Source organism: Triticum aestivum, chromosome 6B, assembly GCF_018294505.1.
Source record: "Triticum aestivum cultivar Chinese Spring chromosome 6B, IWGSC CS RefSeq v2.1, whole genome shotgun sequence".
Classification (NCBI taxonomy): Eukaryota; Viridiplantae; Streptophyta; class Magnoliopsida; order Poales; family Poaceae; genus Triticum; species Triticum aestivum.
Genome location: NC_057810.1, coordinates 501453488 through 501475178, shown reverse-complemented (window position 1 = coordinate 501475178; position 21691 = coordinate 501453488). Strand labels below are relative to the sequence as shown.

The following is a 21691-nucleotide window of genomic DNA, read 5'->3' as shown; positions in this document are numbered from 1 at the left end:
TAATTATGTGCAAGCTTTCATTACAAGAAGTGCGGCAAAGGTGAAGAAGGAAAAGGGTGAAACCTACGAAGGACCAAGCCGAAGGTTTCAACATCTTCGGTCCACACATTATCCATGTTCCTCAACTATGTCGTTGATGCCTATGCTATGGAATTCCTCATCAGGTATGATTGATTACCCTCAATGGGATTATTTCAATCCATGGATGCAATACAATTTCTTACATCGTGAAAGGGTATTACCAAATCATTATATGTTCGATTAGCTTCACTTTTGTTCCTAATATAAATGGCGGATATATACTTATCATCCTAAGCATGTAAAAAATGGCCGATGGAGTGTTGACATCGCGCTTAGAAAAACTTCGTGCAAGTTATTTTTCGGCACAAAAGTTTTGCGGAAAAACAGGGAGGCACGTGTTGACACCAGATTTTGGCATGGTTAAAAACATAATTAAGAAGGCCTTAAATGGAAAAGTGCTCAAAGTGAGAAATTTCTGTATCATCAAGAGGAGAAACTTTGATATTTGGGTCATAGCCATCCGACCTCATTTCTAAGGCCGAAGTTGTGTTCGAAATACTGAGATTTTGTGTCCACAACACTATTCGGCTGATTGCGCCCCCGAGACGACCTCATATGGAAAACTGATCTACACAAATTGTCTTCGCCTCGTCGAAATGATCGATTTTGATATACAAATTGTATCAATCCGAGATCATATGTAAAAGTTATAGCCACCTGAGTGCGGCCCTGTCACGGGGCAAAAGTGACGCGCCCGATCAGACATGGTGTCTGATGGGTAGCGCGAGTAACCGTCTGTTTTGCAAGAGTTATTCGGCCCTGAATATGGCCTCGAATCTAAAAACGTTCAACATGAAAGTTGTTCGTGTCGTCGAAACGGTCAAATTTTCTTTTAGGCTCATATTCATCCAAGGTCGTTTGTGGCATGTGGGACCTAAAAACCGAACTGATGTTCCATACTTACCTAAATCCGAGTTCGGTTAATTTTGGAAAGCTTTGGACGTGATTTAGAGTCCTTTTCTTGTACGGGAAGTCCATCCGCCTCTTATTTACCTAAGGGGTGGCGGCCGATTGAACAACACACAATCACAAAATCCATCTACTTTTTACCCTAGCTTTACATCTCTCCCTGGTTCTTTCTCTCCCGTTCTTCGTTTGTTCTTCGTGTTGAAGGGCAGCGATCCTCGAGGCTCTAGGGGCGGGCGAACCGACCTTGGGTAGCCCATAGCCGCCGCGTGTCCAGACGGGGTTCCTCCCGGACGCATGGGGTTTTGGGTCCTGAAAAGTACCCGCCGGATTGCTTGCGTACCACGCTTCCGGACGGGCCTCCTTCAACATGAGCTGCGGTGCATCACCCTCGGCGTTGGAGGTACATGGTGACATGTTCGTGTGCGAACACTTATATATTGGGCATCAAGATCTATAGGGATAAACCGAGACGCTTAATAGGACTTTCACAAAGTATATACTTTGGCAAAGTTTTGAAGAAGTTCAAAATAGATTAAGCAAAGAAAGAGTTCTTACCTATGTTGCAAGGTGTGAAGTTGAGTAAGACTCAAGCCCCGACCATGACAGAAGATAGAGAGAGAATGAAAGTCATTCCCTATGCCTCAGGCATAGGTTCTATAAAGTATACCATACTGTGTACCAGACCTATTGTGTACCTTGCCATAAATTTAGCAAGGGGGTACAATAATGATCTAGGTGTAGATCACTGGACATCGGTCAAGAATATCCTTAGTTACCTAAGAGGACTAAGGAAATATTTCTCAATTATGGAACTGATAAAGAGTTCGTCGTGAAGGGTTACGTCGATGCAAGTTTTGACACCGATTCAGATGACTCTGAGTCTCAATCTAGATACGTATTGAAAGTGGAAGCAATTAGCTAGAGTAGCTCCATGCAGAGCATTATAGACATAGAAATTTGCAAAATACATACAGATCTGAATGTGACAAACCCCTTGACTAAATTTCTCTCATAAGCAAAACATGATCACACCTTAGTACTCTTTGGGTGTTAATCACATGGCAATGTGAACTAGATTATTGACTCTAGTAAACTCTTTGGGTGTTGGTCACATGGCGATGCGAACTATGGGTGTTATTCACATGGCGATGTGAACTAGACTATTGACTCTAGTGCAAGTGGGAGACTTATGGAAATATGCCCTATAGGCAATAATAAAATGGTTATTATTATATTTTCTTAATCATGATAAAGGTTTATTATTCATTCTAGAATTGTATTGACCGGAAACTTAAATACATGTGTGGATACATAAACAAATACTGTGTCCTTAGTGAGCCTCTACTAAACTAGCTCATTGATCAAAGATGGTTAAGGTTTCCTAACCATACACATGATTTGTCATTTCATAATGGGATCACATCATTAGGAGAATGATGTGATGGACAAGACCCATCTGTTAGCTTAGCATATGATCATTCAGTTTATTGCTATTGCTTTTCTTAATGTGAAATGCATATTCCTTCGACTATGAGATCATGCAATTCCCGGATACCGGAGGAATACCTTGTGTGCTATCAAACGTCACAACGTAACTGGGTGATCATAAAGATGCTCTACAGGTATCTCCGAAGGTATTTGTTGAGTTGTCATGGATCGAGATTGGGATTTGTCACTCCGAGTATCGTAGAGGTATCTCTGGGCCCTCTTGGTAATACACATCATAAGCTTGCAAGCGAATGACTAAGGAGTTAGTTACAAGGTGATGTATTATGGAACGAGTAAAGAGACTTGCCAGAACAAGATTGAACTAGGTATGAAGATACCAACGATCGAATCTCGGGCAAGTGACATACCGATGGACAAAGACAATTACGTATGTTGTCATAAGGTTCGGCCAATAAAGATCTTCGTAGAATATGTAGGAGACAATATGGGCATCCAGCTTCCTCTATTGGTTATCGACTAGAGAGGTGTCTCAGTCATGTCTACATAGTTCTCGAACCCGTAGGGTCCGCACGCTTAACATTTGTTGACGATATAGTATTGTATGAGTTATATATGTTGGTGACCAAATGTTGCTCGGAGTCCCGGATGAGATCAAGAACATGACGAGGAGCTCCGGAATGGTCCAAAGGTAAAGATTAATATATATGATGATATGGTTAGGCCAAGGGGTAAAGCCCACGGGGGTTTAGGTCAGTGCAAAAGGAGTTTTGCGGAGGCCAGGGGGCCAAACGTCGGAGACCCTGGCGTCTGGCCCTGGGCCAGATGCCGAAGCCCATGGCGTTTGGGCCAGACGCCAAGGTTTGTGGCGTCTGGTCCTGGAAGTCCGAGAAGGACTCTTCCTTGCGGGCAAAACCGATTTGAGGAGGCTCTTTCTCCAAGTTACGATCCCAGGGCTCAACATATAAATAGAGGGGCAGGGCTAGCACCTGGAACACATCAAGATACACCAAGCCATGTGCCAGCAACCCCATCCCTCTAGTTTATCCTCCGTCATAGTTTTCGTAGTGCTTGGCAAAGCCCTGCGGAGATTGTTCTTCACCACGCTGTCGTGTTGCCGGAACTCATCTACTACTTCGCCCGTCTTGCTGGATCAAGAAGGCGAGGATGTCATCGAGCTAAACGTGTGTTGAACACGGAGTTGCTGTACGTTCGGTACTTGATCGGGACGGGTCGTGAAGGTGTATGAATTCATCAACCGCCTTGATAAACGCTTCCACTTAGCGATCTTCAAGGGTATGAAGATTCTCTCCCCCTCTCGGAGCTATGCATCTTCATGGATAGATCTTGCGCGTGTGTAGAATTTTTTTTGTTTTCCATGCAACATTCCCCAACACTCATGTCCTACTAACACTCAGCATATCATGACTGCCTTAAGCTTGTGACCCCGTACGTTCGGTAACTCGTAGACATGAATGGCCCTTCGTTCAATGACCGATAGTGAAACTGTGGACGTCCATATCGATCCCTATGAGCACACAAATAATATTCGCGTGAACCTTTAGTTATTATGTGATGTTTCCTTTGCTTTGCGATACTTCAAAAAACCCAGGATGTATTGGTATCCTCCCGAGTCATCATATGCTCATTATACCGTTATCCTCATTACATGTTTTGTTCTTATTTCTCGTTATCGTGTTCCGGCATCCCCGTGACGTAGTCACCTATGTATGGCCAGACGATGATGGATGTCGTCACACCGAGAGGTCCCTAAGAATATCTCTCCATTGCCGGATGAGCAAATCCCACTCTCGAGCTATCTAGTCTCTTGTCAAACTTTTCTGATGAATCTGTAAGTTGTCGTTATGATCACTGTACTATAGGTCACATTTGAGCAACCCCAACGGTAAGAAGCGACTATGATACTCTCATGGTCTAAGGAGCAAAATCACATGTTAACACTCCATGTTATTACAATTGATTACAGACGATGTTATCTCAATTCATAACAAACAAGTTTGGGTCGATTCAATATGATCGTTCTTCCAACATCGTAATCTCAATGATGTTTTAGGACTATCGTTACACTTAACGATCCTAAGATCCGGAAAGCGTGATCACCAAAAACACTTGAGCTAGTCTTAGAGGCAAGACTAAGAACCTTTATTTTACATTTATCATTTCACATGTAAATATGAGTTTTACATTGAATCACATATTCCAGGACCATACCAGTTATAGCATGAAATATAAACACTTAATTATGAATATGGAAATATAATAATATAATATTATTGCCTCTAGGGCATATTTCGAACAAAATCACCCACTACAGAGGAGAGAACATATTCTAACATTTTTTATATATAATTATACATCAGCCAAAACAGAAGCAAGTCTTAAGCTGAATGCAATAAGGGGCCACCCATTACTCGGGCAGAAACAAAGCAATGTCTTTGAGCAGATGGATTCCATCAGTGCGCCCTTCCATAGACTTCGTTGCTACCCGAGATAGCCTCTTGAAAACTTCTAGCATTTTTTGCACTCCTTTTTTTTCCTTGTAGAATCACCCATGAATCCAACAAAGAACACAAGGTAAATATAACATCGACAAGGCTTGAAAGGAAAACATGTTGAAAACATGATTTGTTCCTAGTTTTCCAAATTGTCCAAATCAAAGCAGCAGTTTCAATAGAAGCAACAACCATGTCTTTACTAGAAGAGGGTGGTATCCAATTTTAACAAAGATAAAAGAAAGATATATGTAATTTGGGGTTACCCAGAGTTCGACAAATGACATTCCACAAGAATCTTGCAAAAGAACATGAAAGAGCATATGGCCGATGGTCTCCGCATCACCACAGAACTCACAGAAATTTGACTCTTTCCACCCTTTCCTAGACAAGTTATCCTTCGTTAGAATCCTCCCTTTAGTCACTAACTATATAAACGCTTTTATATTTAGAGGCATTCTCATCCTCCAAAGAAGTTTAAAAGGAAAAACAACGACTTTAGCCATTTAACCGAAAAGGGTCCAGATTTAGTAAGAAGCCATTAACTTGCTAAGCCACTCCGACAGAGTAACCTGACTACACATATCAAGTAATTCATTCCACAACGTCAGAGTTTCTTCATGAACACATCTCCCGAATCTAATGCAATCAAAATCTTTGTTAAAGGCCTTAGCAACATCATCAAACAAGGAGGTGTATCGACATTGATCGCGTAATAGATGATTTTGCTTTGATCCATATATTTGTTTTGCCACACAGTGTTAAATAATATAATAAGGATAATTATGTGCATGAGGCCGAAGTTTATCCTCTTTTTGAAAAAAAAACATATTTAATTATGCTAGTACTTCCTTGATAAAGAAATATAAAAACGTTTAGATCACTAAAAACGCTTACATTTCTTTACGGAGGTAGTACGAAGTACACCGTATAATGAGTGCAGTGCAGGTCCGAGTCAGTGAGTCACCCACAGAACATGTAAAATTTGTGCTCAATCAATGAGTCGAGTGCTTGGGGCCGCACGTACCGGAAAGAGGAGATGCCAAAGAGAAGGGCTCGATCATAACCCGGTGGATACAAATCATACGATCATGTGTCTTTGGGAAGTGGAGAAAAAAGTTGAGTATAAACTATACTCTGCAAGAAAAAAAGCTGGACCTCGCTAAGTTCTCCTGACACCAGTAGCGCCAACTAGATTCAGGAATAAACAACCCAGCACATACTTGATGAAACGATGACTCGATCACTAAAGTTTTTATTATTACAACCTTTATTATATCGTTTTACTGCATGCTTGTCAAACGGCCGCGGCGTGGGAAAGGCCCAGGTAGCACCGTTAAAAAATAAAAAAGATGCACGGTGTAATAAACGTTGGGTTAAAAGGCAATGGTGTATCCCCGCAAAAAAAAAAAAATGATGCAGATATCACTGCATCTGAAAGCTGAAGCAGAGATTACCTCAATCTCGAAAGGAAAAGGTTGGTCTGTCCACTGCTGTCGTTTTATTTTTGTTGCTTTCAAAAAGGAAAAAAAGTGACGCAAAGTATATGTGCACAGGATCTTCTTTTCCCTGCCCGCTGCATGCATCTGCCACCCCTAGCTTCAGTTGTAAGTAATGGTAAGAACAATATGAAAACAGCTAGGCGTAAAGAGAGAATTATTAGACGCTTTAAACGTAGAAGAATAGGCTACCGCAACCTTGGGTGTCCAGCCTTCATGCTCCAGCTTGCTTCAATTATTCAGATGCTGCACTTGCACACATAGAAATTAATTAACCGCTGTAGCATTAGATTCGGGATGTTTTTCCCATCCTTGAAGGCTTGTAAACGTGTAGCTAGCTGCCCCTGTACAGACGAGCCGATGAGGTCGAATCTGCCTAAGAATGTTAGGTGCTAGCAGAATATGTTCTTAATGACAAGTGTACTGGTAGAAGCAATAAGTTCTAGTTAAGCCAAGTTACCGGCTTGGGTCTGTGGATCTTCTCTCACAAGTAGCCTCACTAGTTAAGATAGTACTAGCATACGAAGACGTAGAACTACAACGATTGACAGGAACGTGTTATAATGCTCACACACCCCTCTAGGTGAGCCGTGCCCGCCCCCCTCCCCTCCGCCGGCAGCCATTCCGGCCCCGGCGTCCACCTCCCCCGGTCGGCGGCCACCCCGGCCCCGGCGCCTCCCTCCTCCCCTGTTCCTTCCCTTCTCGCTCGGGTGCGGGCTGCCATGGCATCTGGTGGCGGCAGCCCCTCTTCGGCCTCGTCTCGTCTGCAGCCTATCGTCTCGGGGCTGGGTCTGTCGGAGTCGCCGGGATCTGCTGGTTCGTGGGCTCGGGCTCCTGCCGCCGCGTGCGACGCTGCACCGGTGCCGGCGGCGGGCTCGGCTGCGCCCTGGCGCCGTCCTGGCCCCTCCCTCAAGGCCATGTGGCGCCGGCGCAAGGCGCTGCAGAAGCAGTCCGCGGCAGGCAGCTCAGGACCTCGCTCGCGCTCGCCTTCCTCTTCCCCGACGAGGCGGGAGGTGCCGGCGGATCTGTTTGGCATGTGCTTCAAGTGTTTCCGGGAGGGACATCGGAGGGAAGACTGCACTTTTCCGCCTCTGTGCATTCGCTGCGGGCTCGAGGGCCACATATCGCCAGAGTGTAAAAGGCCGTGGAGCCCTCGCTCCGAGGAAGATCTCCGGCGTGAGGCCATGGCCAAGGTTGCGCGCTCCTCTCAGCAGTTGTTGCCGGCTGGGCCTGCAAACAGGCTGTCGCCGGTCGCTCGGCAGGACGCTCCGGTGGAGAGGCCCTCGCTAGTGCCGGCCGACGCCGCACCTGTGGGGCTCAGCCTGGCACCGCAAGCTGCTGTAGGAGGTGTCTGCATCCTTCGCCGTTCCCCGGAGATGGACGACCTTGAAGCCTGGCTCAAGCTCGCTGTGGTGGCTTACGTCGGCGGCCCTCGACCGCCGGTGTCGTGCCTGGATGCTGCAGAGACCTTTGCGACGGAGCTGAACATCCCGCGACACTGTTTCTTGGTGCACAAGTACCACCCGGAGGACTTTCTTGTGGTTTTCTCTTCGGCGATCTGGCGAAATAGGGCTCTGTCTGCGGGCTCTGTCGACCCCGAGCCGTTCAAGCCCTTTGTTCGGCCATGGCTGCGACAAGCGCAGGCTGTGTCGAGGATGATGCGCACGCAGGTTGTTCTTATGATTGAGGGAGTCCCATCTCATGTCTGGACTAGGGAAACGGCGGTGGACCTTCTGGGTACGGCATGCCTCGTTGACAGCCTCGCACCGGAGACAGCTAGCAGGGAGGACTTGTCTCTGTTCAAGGTTTTCACTTGGTGTGTCGACCCAGACGCGGTGCCGTCGGACAAGCTAATTTGGGTCCCGGAGCCAGAGGTTGACGAGGGACCGGCAACGAGGCTGCCGACCTCCCGTCAGCTCTTGGAGTACAAAGCGCTCATCCGTATCGGGTGGATCAGGGAGCACGAGGGGCCGGGCACTTGGCTACGGCCTCCCAGCTCCGATGGGAGCGGCCAGAGCGGCATGCCGGATGACTCAGGCGACTTCTCTGGCCGTGGAGAATGGAGAACCTTGCCCTGGACGCGGGGAGTGCGTGATCATCGCGGTCCGTTCAATGGTCACCATGGAGGCTCGTACAGGCAGGCTCTGCTGGGGCGCATTGGGCCGTCCAACTGGCGCATTCCCCCTATGGCGGATGGTGGCGCTGCCATCGCGCGGCCACGTGTTGCGGCTCCGGCGGCCACGGTGCCGATGCTGGGCGCTGCGGTGGTGACTACGGTGGCTGGGAGTTCGCTGGGCAGGCCTGGGCCGGAGGAGGTGGAGCCGCTCAGGTGCTTTTTGACCAAGCATTGGGCCCGTAGCCGCCTTTAATTCAAACCAGGCAAGAGGAGGAGAGCGACACGTGCCGGGAGGTTCACGCAGTTCTGTAGCCAGCCGAGACGGGGCCTATCACGATCATCAGGGCTGCTCCAGAAGGATCCGGGGGTCCCGAGGAGCGCATGCTGGTTTCGCCGCTCTCTGCGGGGCAGGGCGAGGGCACCCAGGCCCTGGCCAACTGCGTCTTGCCAGCTGAGCGGGGCCAGGGGGAGAAGATTTGTGCGGATGCCGCGCCGGCGCCCACCATGGAGGTGGGGCCACTGGAGCGGGCAGAACCCAGTCGGTTGGTGCCGTGCGTTGCAGGCGAGAGGGGCCCAGCCTCGGGTCCCCTGCACGCCGCGCCCGAGGTGGATCCCGCGCCGCAGGACAAGGATGGGGGGCAAACGGATCCTGAAGCGCCCTAGGTGGATCCCGCGCCACAGGACAAGGATGGGGGGCAAACGGATCCCGAAGCGCTACAGGAGTTGGGTCCCGTGGGCCTTGGTGCGGGGGTGACTACGTACCATGCATGCATGCATGAGGAGGCGCCTGAAATTGCTGGGACGTAGCTGGATAAGGTAAATTTTGGCGCGTTGGCCACGCCTTTGTCCAACAAGGAGATTATCGCCATCGGCAACATCAAGACCTTCTGCGCAGGTCTTCTTAAGAAACTCGCCCCGCCGCTGCTTAAGGAGTTTGAAGGGCTCAGTGGAGTCCGCGTTGGCCAGGACGCTTTCACACCGCGACGTGCCACCAGGTCTGGGCGTGCTATTGGGCAGAAGATGAAGTCTAAGGCATCGGCTGCAGAAACGGTTCTACTAAAGGCCTTGGGTTTTGCCTGCGACGATCTGGCGGTCTTTGATGATGCGCTAGAGCAGCTACGCACGGTCTTTGACTCACCGCTCCAGGAACCTCAGCTTAGAGCGATCGCAGCCATTTTTGGGAAGGCGATACCCCTAGACCTTGGAGCTGACACGGAGATGGCTGCACCGATCATGGTGTAGTTGTAGAGGGGCTCGTCGACATGGAGACATCGTTTGTCATGTCGTACGCAGGGATGGAGTTAGTCTGTTGGAATGTGTGTGGTCTAAATGGGCCAGCTAGGAGGAAAACCTTACGTGAATTTGTAGGTTCGTTGCATGTGGCGATTTGTTGTATCCTGGAGACCAAATTGGAGAGGGTGGATCAGTTCACCATTATGCAATGTATGGGGCCTAATTTCGATGGCTACACCTATCTTCCGACGTCTGACACTAGGGGTGGGATTTTTATTGCATGGGACTCCACCAGGGTCCAATTGACTAACCATGTCAATGACACCCACTCCATTTCCAGTTACGTGTCACCTGTGGGGGGTCCACCTTGGTGGCTGACTGTGGTTTATGGCCCTCAGGAAGACGAGCAGAAAATTGAGTTTCTGCATGACTTGGCGGAGCATAGATCGTTGTGCCCTGGGCCTTGGTTACTTATTGGAGATTTCAACTTAATACTCCACGCGCAAGATAAAAACAACTCTTTGATCAATAGGCGCATGATGAGACGGTTCAAAGGCTTCGTTGACGATAATGCTCTCAAGGAGCTCTTCCTACACGGGCGCAACTACACGTGGAGCAATGAGCGTGAGAACCCCACGATGACTAAGATCGACCGTGCTTTTGTATCCATTAACTGGGAGCTCGACCACCCCGGGTGCCTCCTACAGGCTTTGTCCACGGCAATTTCAGACCATTGCCCCCTTCACTGGGCGTTGGACGATCACATGGGGCCACGGAGGCGGTTTCGTTTTGAGAAGTTTTGGGTGAAGATGGATGGATTCTTGGAGGTGGTGCAGGAGGCTTGGACTTGTGATGAGACAATCACGGACCCGTTCAGGAGACTTGACATCCTCCTTAGAAACACGGCAAAAGCACTCGCGATTTGGGGCCAGAAGAGAGTGGGCAACATCAAGATGCAATTGGTTGTGGCCAACATTGTCATCCTGAGATTCGATCGTGCCCAGGAGTATCGGGTGCTCATGGAGGAGGAGAGGTGGCTCAGAAGATCGCTCAAACAGCTTGTCCTTGGCCTCGCCTCGCTGGAGAGAATGATTTCTCGCCAGAGATCGCGCATCACTTGGCTTTGGGAGGGGGATGCAAATACACAACTTTTCCACTTGGTTGCGAATGGTAGAAGGATGAAGAACTATATTCCGTCTCTCTTGGTAGATGGGCGCACTGTCACGGACCAAGCTGGAAAGGAGGCCGCGTTCTACGACACTTACAAGGAGTTGCTTGGGAAGGACGTCGCTCGTGAGTACACCCTGGATTTGGACAAGCTTGACATTACTAGACTTGACTTGTCGGATCAGGATCTTCTTTTCAGCCACGAGGAGATTTGGGCGGTGATCAGGAGCATGCCGGCGGATCGAGCCCTGGGGCCGGATGGCTTCATCGGCCTCCTCTTTCAGAAGGCCCGGGCGATCATAAAAGTGGATGTCATCGCGGCTTTGCACAAGCTTTTCATTGGAAACGGACGCGGGTTTGGCAGGCTGAACCAAACGTTGATCACCTTAATTCCAAAAAACCCGGAGGCCTCAACCACTCTTGACTACCGCCCTATAAGTCTTGAGCATAGCCTGCCGAAGATCGCTTCCAAGCTCTTGGCAAATAGGCTCGGTCCACGGATGGGAGAGCTAGTTCACATAAACCAATCGACGTTCATCAAGGGAAGAAGCATCCATGACAATTTCCCGCTCGTTAGGCAAATGGCATGGCGATTGCATCAACGGAAGGCCAAAGGCGTGATGCTCAAGCTTGATATCTCTAAAGCTTTTGACTCTCTTTCGTGGCCCTTCCTCTTTGAGGTGCTGAGGGCAAAAGGGTTCCCGGTCAGATGGATTTCCTGGATTGGCATCTTGCTCACGACTGCCAGTTCGAGAGTATTGGTTAACAGTTGTGCCGGTCCAAAGTTCATGCATGCCAAAGGGCTTCGGCAAGGGGATCCGGTCTCCCCTCTGCTTTTCATCATTGCAATGGATGTTCTTACCTCACTGGTCATCAAAGCGCATGAGCAAGGGATCCTCAACCCTATTGCCAGTTGTACCCCGATGCAGAGGCTCTCCCTGTACGCGGATGACGTGGTGTTCTACATTAGGTTGACCAGACAGGAGCTGCCACTTGTGAAGGAGCTTCTTGGCATCTTTGGAGTGGCATCGGGATTGAAAGTAAACTATGCTAAGTCAGCGGCAATTCTCATAAGATCTAAGGAGGAGGATGTGGAGCTGGTCAGGAGTGCTCTACCATGGAAGATCGATTCCTTCCCGTGAAAATACTTGGGTCTACAGTTAAGCATCAAGCAACTCAAGCGAAACGAATGGCAACCGGTTGTTGATGCGGCTCTCCATATCATGCCTGGTTGGCAACGTGGGCTTGTCAGTAGGCCTGGACGGCTTATCCTGGTAAATCAGGTCATGAGAGCGAGGCCAACGCACCACCTCATGGTTGCTGAGGCGCCAAAGTGGGCCCTGGAACAAGTGGATAAGGGCTGCCGCACTTTTTTCTGGGCTGGCATGGAAGCCGTAAACGGTGGCAAATGTGTGGTTTCTTGGAGGAGAGTATGCCGCCCCAAGCAGCTCGGAGGCTTAGGCATCAATAACCTACACAAGCACGACATTGCTCTGAGGCTTAGATGGGAATGGCTTAGGAGGACGGATCCATCTAGGCCCTGGCAGGGCTTAAACCTCACCGCGGATAAGCAGGTGGCACTCGCATTCCGGAGTCTTGTCCAATGGCATGTTGGGAATGGAGAGCACGCCCTTTTTTGGAGAGATAGATGGCTCAATGGAGGCACAGAGATTGCACCCTTGGTGGCTGCCAGAGTCAGGACGCAGGTGGCAAACAAGCGTCTCGTCAGCGAGGGGCTTTGTTCGCACGCTTGGACAGATGACATTACCGGGATCCTCGACGTTGACGCTCTTGCCCAGTTCATCCGACTTTGGGAACTTCTTATGGAGGTACACTTGGATTCGGAGCTGGAAGATGCTCCTATTTGGGCATGGAATGAGTCCGGCGTCTACTCTGCAGCATCGGCTTACAGGATGCTTTGTATGGGTGGCATTCGGTTCCGCCCTTTCGCGGCCATCTGGAAATGTTGGGCGCCGCTGTCCTGTCGGATCTTCATGTGGCTCGCGGTGCAATAGCGCCTTTGGACTTCGGATAGGAGAGCTAGACATGGGCTACAAGACCAAACCTCCCCGTGCTACCTTTGTGATCAGGACGAGGACAATGTGGATCACATCCTGCTTCAGTGCGTGTATGCCAGACATGTGTGGTTTCTTTGTTTCACCAGGATCGGAGTAGATCTTCTTTGCCCCACGGTGCAGTCCCACCTGGCGGACTGGTGGTGCGAGGCGAGAAAGCGGATTGCCAAGACAAGCAGAAAAGGCTTTGACACGGTGGTTATGTTAATATGTTGGTCTTTGTGGAAGCAGAGGAATGCGAGAGCCTTTGATAGGAGCGATACGTTAGATGTGTTCGGCGTGACGGAGGCCATATTTCACGAATTGGCCATCTGGATGCAGGCCGGAGCAACTGGAGTGGAGCATGTAGTTGAGTAGCACATAGAGTGTCGAGTTTGGAGTGGAGACGATGTCCGGATCGACTTGTGACCACGTGACTAGCTACAAACCTTTTTTGTACATATTTTCTCCCCTTCTGTAAAGCTACGGTACACCTTTGGCGTACCCTCGAAAAAAAAACGATTGACAGGAACTACGACGTAGAATCACTGAAACATCACGGAATAAAAACCCATCATGAAGTTGGCTGGAGAAGTATGTCGAGAGATGCGCCTTTCGACGTAGTACAAGATCGCCATCCCATCCCTGCTCTTGTTCTTTCCCATTTCAGTTCCTCTGTGGCAACAGAAAACAAGACCATGAGTAGTACATGTAAGAATATACACACTCGAGAGCCCTCCGTCGACGATGACTGCGTCGTCAAGTCGAGGGGCCATGGCGGTGGCGTCTTTCTTTACCAAAGCCAACTTTGTACTGCTCCTACTACCAGCGCTAGTGCCGTGCCACGCCTTATTGGTACCCTACCGATCTTAAAGGGTTCCACTATAGCCTGCCACTGCCATCTCCGCCCTTTAAAGTGCGCAGCCTGCCAGACTCGGCGGCCCTCTCCCAAAGCTAAAGAAACAAGGTATAGCCAGCCATCAAGTACACCGCAGTGCTGCACCGAGCGGCTCTAGGCTAGAGAAGTTGAGTAGTATCAGACGGCCGCCACCTTCCAGCCATGGCCACGGCGTCGCCGGCGTGGATAGTGCCGGTGCTGCTTGCCCTCGCGGCCCTTTGCGCGGCGGCGGAGGCGGAGGCGTCGCCAGCGAAGGTGCCGGCGATGTACGTGTTCGGGGACTCCACGGCCGACGTCGGCAGCAACAACTACCTGCCAGGCAGCGCGGTTCCGCGGGCCAACTTCCCGCACAACGGCGTCGACTTCCCCACCTCGCGCCCCACCGGCCGCTTCAGCAATGGCTACAACGGCATCGACTTCTTAGGTACGTGTGTGCGCGGCGCGCGCCCTGAAAAATGTGATCCGCCCTTCTCTGCATGTCTCGCAAGTCGCAAACTAGCTTAGCTGCAGCTTACACCGGCTTGGAGTAGCTCACGGCGGCGGCGCCATGTCTGCATAACTGCCCAACTGGTGAACTGCCAAGCGTTCGAGCTTGTCTTTCTGCGCTATTTGGCGGACAAGAGCATGGATCGGCCGTTTCAGTTCACTGGGGACGATGAATCAAACGCGAAGTTGATGGGAAACAGAGGACTGAGAGGGTGCCAGCCGGAACTGAATCTAGTGCCTCCGTCCGTTCCTAGCATGTGTGATCGTGAGCAAGTTCATTATATGTTTTTTTTTTGTCTAATTTGATCCGGTGGCGTGCTACCTCATTTTAACATACAGGTAGAAAAAGGTTCGTTCCCGCTCAAAAAAGAAGGTAGAAAAAAGTTGAAAAACAAATGCTAGAGAAAAGTGGCCTGCACGTAATCATTGTGGCCGCGTCTCGCTTCCCGACGCGACGAAGAGGCAACTCTCGCAGAGCGTGGCAGCGTTCCGCAGTGCAGCGAAGGGACCGGTCTTTCTTTTCGAGAGTGGATCGTTTGGCGCTTACCACTGACGAGTTTGCACAGCGCGCATAAATGAGACAGTCTGAGTACAGTCTTCAGCAGTATCCTTTTTTTTCCCGGGTGGAGCATCGTTCAGTGTAGAGCATGCACAAATTGCAGACATGCGTTTGTTTCAGTATTTGGCCTTTTCGGTTCAAGGGTTCCCCTTTACAAATGACATGGCTAGATCTCAGTCGATTGAGATTTAGCAATTTCGTTACAAAATAACAGTAAAAATTCTATGGATTGCTTTGCTGCACTGCAATTTCATTGGATTTTCGTAGCAAGAGGTTTTTTCGGTTTTCCTATTTTTTGTTGCATCAGTTACTTTTTTCTTCTTCCTTCCTTTATCCCGAGCGCACGCATTGGGGATCTGAAATTAATTTTATTGCACCATAATTTTGCTTGTATGTAATTTTTATAAATGTATACAGTAGATTTGTAATTTGCAAATTAATTCAAAGTCATTTTAAGCTTAATCATATGGATGTGAAGAAAAGATGTCAGGGTACTGTAGCTTCCCTGACATCCGGATCTCGTTCCTATTGGGGAAGCTAGACCTCGCCAGAGTAGAAACAACCCCACTATCTATTTTAGAGGGAAGCATAACCCCATTATTTATCAAAGGGGTAGGGAGAGGGGTGCAGGGGATCGCTGGAATTGTTCACCTGTGCCGCGGGGCTTAGAGGGATGGTCGGGCCAGTGGCCAGCACGGCGGTGGGGGAGTTCGAGGGAAGAGCGAGGTGGCGATAGCCGCTGCCCACGGGAGGTGGTGGCAGGCGGTTAGGTCCGGATCGAAGGCGGGGCTGCACGATTGAAGTAAGAACATGAACATGAACATGAACGGTCGGAGGAGGAATAAGGAGATCTGGCCGTTCATCCCTGATCCAACAGCCGGTAATAAATGTGATTGATGCAAATTTATTACGTGATGGATAGACGATCCCAAAATTCTTCGAGTCAAGAACTATGACAACCACTCAATCTCCACTGAAACTCTGATGTTCTGATGGGATACAATTTCTAAAGCAGCATGTGTTTGGTATTCAACTGGTGACCAAAATTCTGTGTCACCTTGGCAGCTCTGAACATGGGCTTCAAGCGCAGCCCCCCGCCGTTCCTCTCGGTGGCCAACAGAACCAACAGGCAGATCACGCGAGGGCTGCTGGGAGCAAACTTCGCCTCTGCAGGATCAGGCGTTCTTGACACGACGGTAAGACGCTACCCAAAGTTCATTGTTTTTGAGATAGCTCACCATTCGGCTTTCGGCATGAATGGTAGACGCTACTCAAAGTTAGTAAACTTGCTGCGCTGTTAATTTACGCATGCTCAGTAACGTTCAAGCCATGATTCCTTGCAGGGGGACTCCATCGTCTCGATGAGCAAGCAGGTGGAGCAGTTCGCCACTCTGCGATGCAACATCTCTGCGCGCATCGGCGAAGAGGCGGCCGACACCGTGCTGTCGAGGTCCCTGTTCGTCATCAGCACCGGCGGCAATGACATCTTCGCCTTCTTCTCGGCTAACAGCACGCCGACGGCCGCGCAGAAGCAGATGTTCACCTCCAACCTCGTTTCGCAGTACAAAAATCATGTGAAGGTATATTTATTTTACCAGCCTCTTGTCACTACAGTACTTATTGCAGTATGGGCCTAAGATGTAAGATCTCACCGGAATGGGCGTGTACTGTATGGCAGGCTCTGTTCGGCCTCGGGGCGAGGAAGTTGGCCGTGATCGACGTCCCGCCGATCGGGTGCTGCCCATACCCGAGAAGCCTGCACCCTCTCGGTGCGTGTATCGACGTCCTCAACGAGCTGACCCGTGGGCTCAACAAGGGCGTCAAGGACGCCATGCATGGCCTCAGCGCCAGCTTGGGTGGCTTCAAGTACTCCATCGGGAGCTCACACGCCGTCGTGCAGAGCATCATGAAGCACCCCCAAAGACTAGGTACATCAACTTGATTTACCATAAGGGAACTGGTCGTCACAAATGCGTTCGTCAGGCCGAGAGTTCAGACTTCACAGGGTGATGGCGAGTTTGGTTTTTGCAGGATTCAAGGAGGTGACCACGGCGTGCTGCGGCTCCGGCAAGTTCAACGGCAAGTCGGGCTGCACGCCCAACGCCACGCTGTGCGACAACCGGCACGAGTACCTCTTCTGGGACCTGCTGCACCCGACGCACGCCACGTCCAAGCTCGCCGCCGCGGCCATCTACAACGGCTCGCTGCACTTCGCAGCGCCCATAAATTTCAGGCAGCTAGCGGAGGACCAGTGCTAGATAGAGCACGCACGGGCCGCGTGCGCGGTCGGTGTCTGCTGCGTTATTAGGTTTGCTTCACGTGTCTGTGATGGTGATGCTCGTGTGTAGGATATGTATGCACAGTGGTGTTCGTCTCTGGTTTCATTTGTGTATTATTAGGTGGGTGCCTGGCGTAGTGTGGAATCTAAAGATCAAAATGGTGCCATCTCTGTACTGTAATGCAGGTGAATTACTTCTCGAGGTTCGTATGTAGTACTGTATATCCAAATGAACTAAAATTTAATTAAATTTATTCTAGTATTTTTACATCATTTGTTTTTCCCCAATTACTTAACAGTGTGCGCGCGCTCGCTGGCTGAATCGAGCGGCCGACTCCTGCACGGTGGATCGTGTTGGCAATATCTATAATGAAAAATTCGAAAGCCACAAAATGAAATGCTAGCTATAATGATTGGGCAATGCATATGACAATGACCTTCTTAGGGGGCCAACACATTCTGGATCATCCTAGAGCTGGGGTTCTCACCTACCACCATCTTCCTCCTCTTCGTGGGCGAGGGCTTGTAACCCAGGATACCGATCCCCCGCAATCCTATGGATCGTGTTGTCACGAGTTCCGCTAGATCATTGCATATCCCGGTATACTGCCAGAGCAACATATAGAGGGATCCTTTCATGTTCATAGAAAGACCTATGTTTGCATTTAGATGAAGTTGAATAAAATGTAGTGATCATTATGACTGTTTCTTTTAGCTTGAGAGAAAATAAAGATCCAACAAAGAGAGAGAAAGGATAAAAAAAGGTGTGCGAAGGTGGAACAAAAAAGTGTGAGAGAGAAGGAGCAACACCATTATCTTTTTAGAGCACACATATAAAATGCTTCAAAGTAGCACTAAGTGTTCATGGTTGAAAATTTCCATAAGTGCTTCAAAGTAGCATAGCTTCATTGCATTTCATTGTTGATAGTCCATGAGTTTCATATATACTAGTGGAAAAATCCACATTATAGAACTTGGCTTCTATATTTCATTGATGAGCCTTGGCAAATGAGCTTTAGGTCTTCGTGAGCAGGCAAGTTGGAGGCGCCCCCATTAGTTCATATGCGAGCTTTTCATTTATATATAGCTCTTTGTGCATCATAGTTGCATGGCAATCCATACTACTTGCACAATATCGATCATGAGGTCTTCCTCTTGTCCTAATGGTCAACTGCGTTGTTGCAAGACTTTCTTCTTCTTCACTTATTTTAACTCCCAACATTATTTTCTATTTGCCTTGATTAGGGCATAAACTCATACTTGCGCTTAAATTTTGAATTGTGAAGATTGTAAAATAGAGCAAACATACAATAAGTGATTGTATTCGGTCTTGTATTGAGGGTTAGTCTAGAAGTGATTGGCATGTTAATATACTTCGCCCAAATGATTATGAATATTTATCCAATTAACTTTACATTCTTTTCCTGGCGGACCAACGTGTTTTGGCGCGGGACTTGCCCGTCAGTCCGACATGGCAGACACATACGTCCAGGCATCCTCGTATTCGCCCCATATATGGGCTAGGTTTTGGGGGTGCGAGACAACCCAGGCGTTTGGGCTGCGTATAGGGGTCCGCTTGGATAGCAATTTCATTACCAGACAGTGACCAAGGAGACCTCCTAATTGGCGCCTTAAGCACCCAAAATTTAACGGATTAATCATTGACCATTGACTTTTGAGAAAAAACCATGTATCTCAAGAAATTCAGAAAATTGAAAAAAGTTAATAAATTTGGGGAAAAATACAAAATTGAAAAAGTTCATGAATTTTTAAAAAGTTTACAAAATTTAATTTATCATGAATTTGAAAAAATTCTCCGAATTTAAAAGAATTTTATGAAATTGAAAAAGTTCATGAATTTGAAAAGAAGGTCACGAATTTGAAAGAAGTTTGCAAATCTAAACATTTTGAGAAAAGTACTTGAGTCTAAAAAAGTTTGTGGATTTTAAACATTGTTCACGAATTGGTGAAAAGTTCTCGGGTTTGAAAATTATTCACGAATTTGAAAATTGTTCGTGGTTTCCAGAAAGTTCACGAATTTGAAAAAGTTCATGAGTTTGATAATAAGTTTGTGGATTTTAGAAGATAAAACAAAAACGAAAAAAAGGAACAGAAACTAGGAAAAAAAACCAGCTAGAAGCTTTACAAAACCTACAAAAAAAGCTCCTAGAATTTTCACAAAACCGGATGATGTAGCTTCTATAAAAAAGGCAACCTACATGGGCCGGCCCATTTCCTATGTGCCCTTGAAGTGCGCCATTTGTAAAAACGCCTGCAAGTGACGCCTGAAGCGCCAAATTCAAAGTGGGATGACCAGGCCAGAAGGATTTTGAGTGTCCTGTGGTAGCAGATGCTCTACCTAGTGCTAAATCCGAACGCAAGCTCCAAACGTGTCACTACAGTTACGCAGGCCATGCCGATTTGGTCCCATGCATCCAGCTGGTCCGTCCTAAGCCGCACCAGCTGTGAGTGCGTGGCTGCCGGGCGTCTCCGTCGCGGTTCCTCGTCTCTGGCCTCCAGCCAGGGCACCGTTCTGCAGGCCCGGACTTGTTTAACAACGATCTGGAACAAAATTTGTTTGATTTCGTTTGAATATACGGCCGTATTCTACAGCTTCAAACCTCTTTAAAAGATGCATAATGAGGACACGCAGTCAGCTGAAATTACAAGTAGACAACCCTCCAAAACACCAGCTAGCGGGCGATAAACTCGATGAAAACTGCTGGGTAATTTCTGTTCCCTGGGACCTATATATACTTCATGACGTACCATGAAACATTCAGCACCTGAACACAGAGTCCCAGGTACAGCAAAGCGGCAGAGCCTCCAGATGGCTAACCAAACCGCCTCATACGTGGTCGTGGCTCTGTGCCTGCTCGTGCTCGTGGCGAGGCACGCCGAGGCGAGGCAGCCCCGGCTCGTCCCCGCGATATTCGTGTTCGGCGACTCCACCGTCGACGTCGGCAACAACAATTTCCTGGGCGGCACGCGCAAGGAGGGCAGGGCCAACTTCCCGCAGTACGGCGTGGACTTCCCGACCTCCAAGCCCACCGGTCGGTTCAGCAATGGCTTCAACACGGCAGACCGGCTAGGTACTACGTGCATTGCAGTTGTTCGATCGGCAGTCACTTCCTTCAGCACGAGCTCGATCGGCAGTGCTTAACAAGTTACACCATTCGATGATGAACAGCTCAATTCCTTGGGTTCCCCCTGAGCCCGCCGGCGTACCTCTCCCTGAATAGGCGTACCGTCAGATCACAGATGTTTAAGGGCCTCAACTTCGCTTCAGCGGGGTCCGGACTTGGGGATCACACCGGCCGCTCAGTGGTACTCCTACATTGTTAGGCATTACTTACTAATTAATTTTCATTTCAACCGTATGACATGATGTGAACATTATGTGCAGGTTGGTGAGGTGATCCCGATGACCCAGCAGGTGGAGTCCTTCGCGACGGTTGTCAAGCACATGCACCAGAGCTCAGGCTCGAGGAGAACGGCCAGTCTCCTCTCCAAGTCCATCTTCTTCATCAGTACCGGCAGCAACGACATGTTCGAGTACTCTTTCTCCCGTAGCAACGACAGGAAGTTCTTGGCCAGCCTCGTCGCCGCCTACAAGTTGTATCTGAAGGTACCACTACATAGTACTCAGCAAATCAGTTTGCTAGTATGCAGTTGTGTTCATCTCCACAGCATCAGACGAACCACAAGAACTGCAAACTGAACCTGTACAATCCTGCTCAGGCACTCTACCATCTGGGCGCGAGAAAGTTCAGCATCGTCAGCATCCCGCCGCTGGGCTGCACTCCGTCGCAGAGGCTGCGCCGGCTGGCGCAGATGGGCACGCAGGGCTGCTTCGACCCACTCAACGATCTCTCGCTTCAGTCGTACCCTTTGCTGTCCGCGATGCTGGAGGAACTGGCCCACGAGCTGCCTGGCATGGCCTACTCCCTCGGAGACGCCTTCACCATGGTCTCCTTCGTCTTCGCCAACCCACACACAAACGACTGGAGTAAGCAAATCGCCTTGGCACGGCTCCTTGCCTGTGCAAATAGCCCGTGGATCTTTTCTAACTGTGATTTTGCCGGCCTGCTCTTATAGGCTTCACGGAGCTTCAGGCGGCGTGCTGCGGCGAGGGGCCGTTCGGGGCGTCAGGGTGTAACCAGACGGTCCCGCTGTGCGGCAACCGCGACAGCTACCTGTTCTGGGACGCCAACCACCCGACGCAGGCCGTGTCCACCATCGCCGCGCAGACGCTGTTCGCCGGCAACCACACGTTCGTCAACCCCATCAACGTCCTCCAACTGACCAAGCTGTGACCGTGCTTGTGCGCAAAATTTATAGCGATATGTATTTTGTCTTCTCTATCTAAATAAGAGTAGTCAGCTAATATAGGGCTACCGGGTAATCAAGCGGTTATAAAACACTATCTTACCGACATGCACGGCGATAATA

At 49.3% G+C, this 21691-nt stretch overlaps 3 protein-coding genes across 3 annotated transcripts; all 3 read left to right on the top strand.

Annotated features, from left to right (window-relative positions):
• Positions 1-13922: 13922 nt before the first annotated feature.
• On the top strand, positions 13923-17512 carry LOC123137674 (GDSL esterase/lipase At5g55050). Its single transcript, XM_044557499.1, has 5 exons — positions 13923-14340; positions 16027-16157; positions 16305-16541; positions 16640-16889; positions 16993-17512. Exons 1-5 carry the CDS (start codon positions 14079-14081, stop codon positions 17217-17219), a joined length of 1107 nt encoding a protein of 368 aa, XP_044413434.1. The 5' UTR covers positions 13923-14078; the 3' UTR covers positions 17220-17512.
• Positions 17513-20009: 2497 nt separating this feature from the next.
• On the top strand, positions 20010-20402 carry LOC123134302 (GDSL esterase/lipase At5g33370-like). Its single transcript, XM_044553571.1, has one exon. The coding sequence runs from the start codon at positions 20010-20012 to the stop codon at positions 20400-20402; it is 393 nt and encodes a 130-aa protein (XP_044409506.1).
• Positions 20403-20905: 503 nt separating this feature from the next.
• Positions 20906-21337, top strand: LOC123134301 (GDSL esterase/lipase At2g04570-like). Its single transcript, XM_044553570.1, has one exon. It carries the CDS (start codon positions 20906-20908, stop codon positions 21335-21337), a length of 432 nt encoding a protein of 143 aa, XP_044409505.1.
• Positions 21338-21691: the final 354 nt, after the last annotated feature.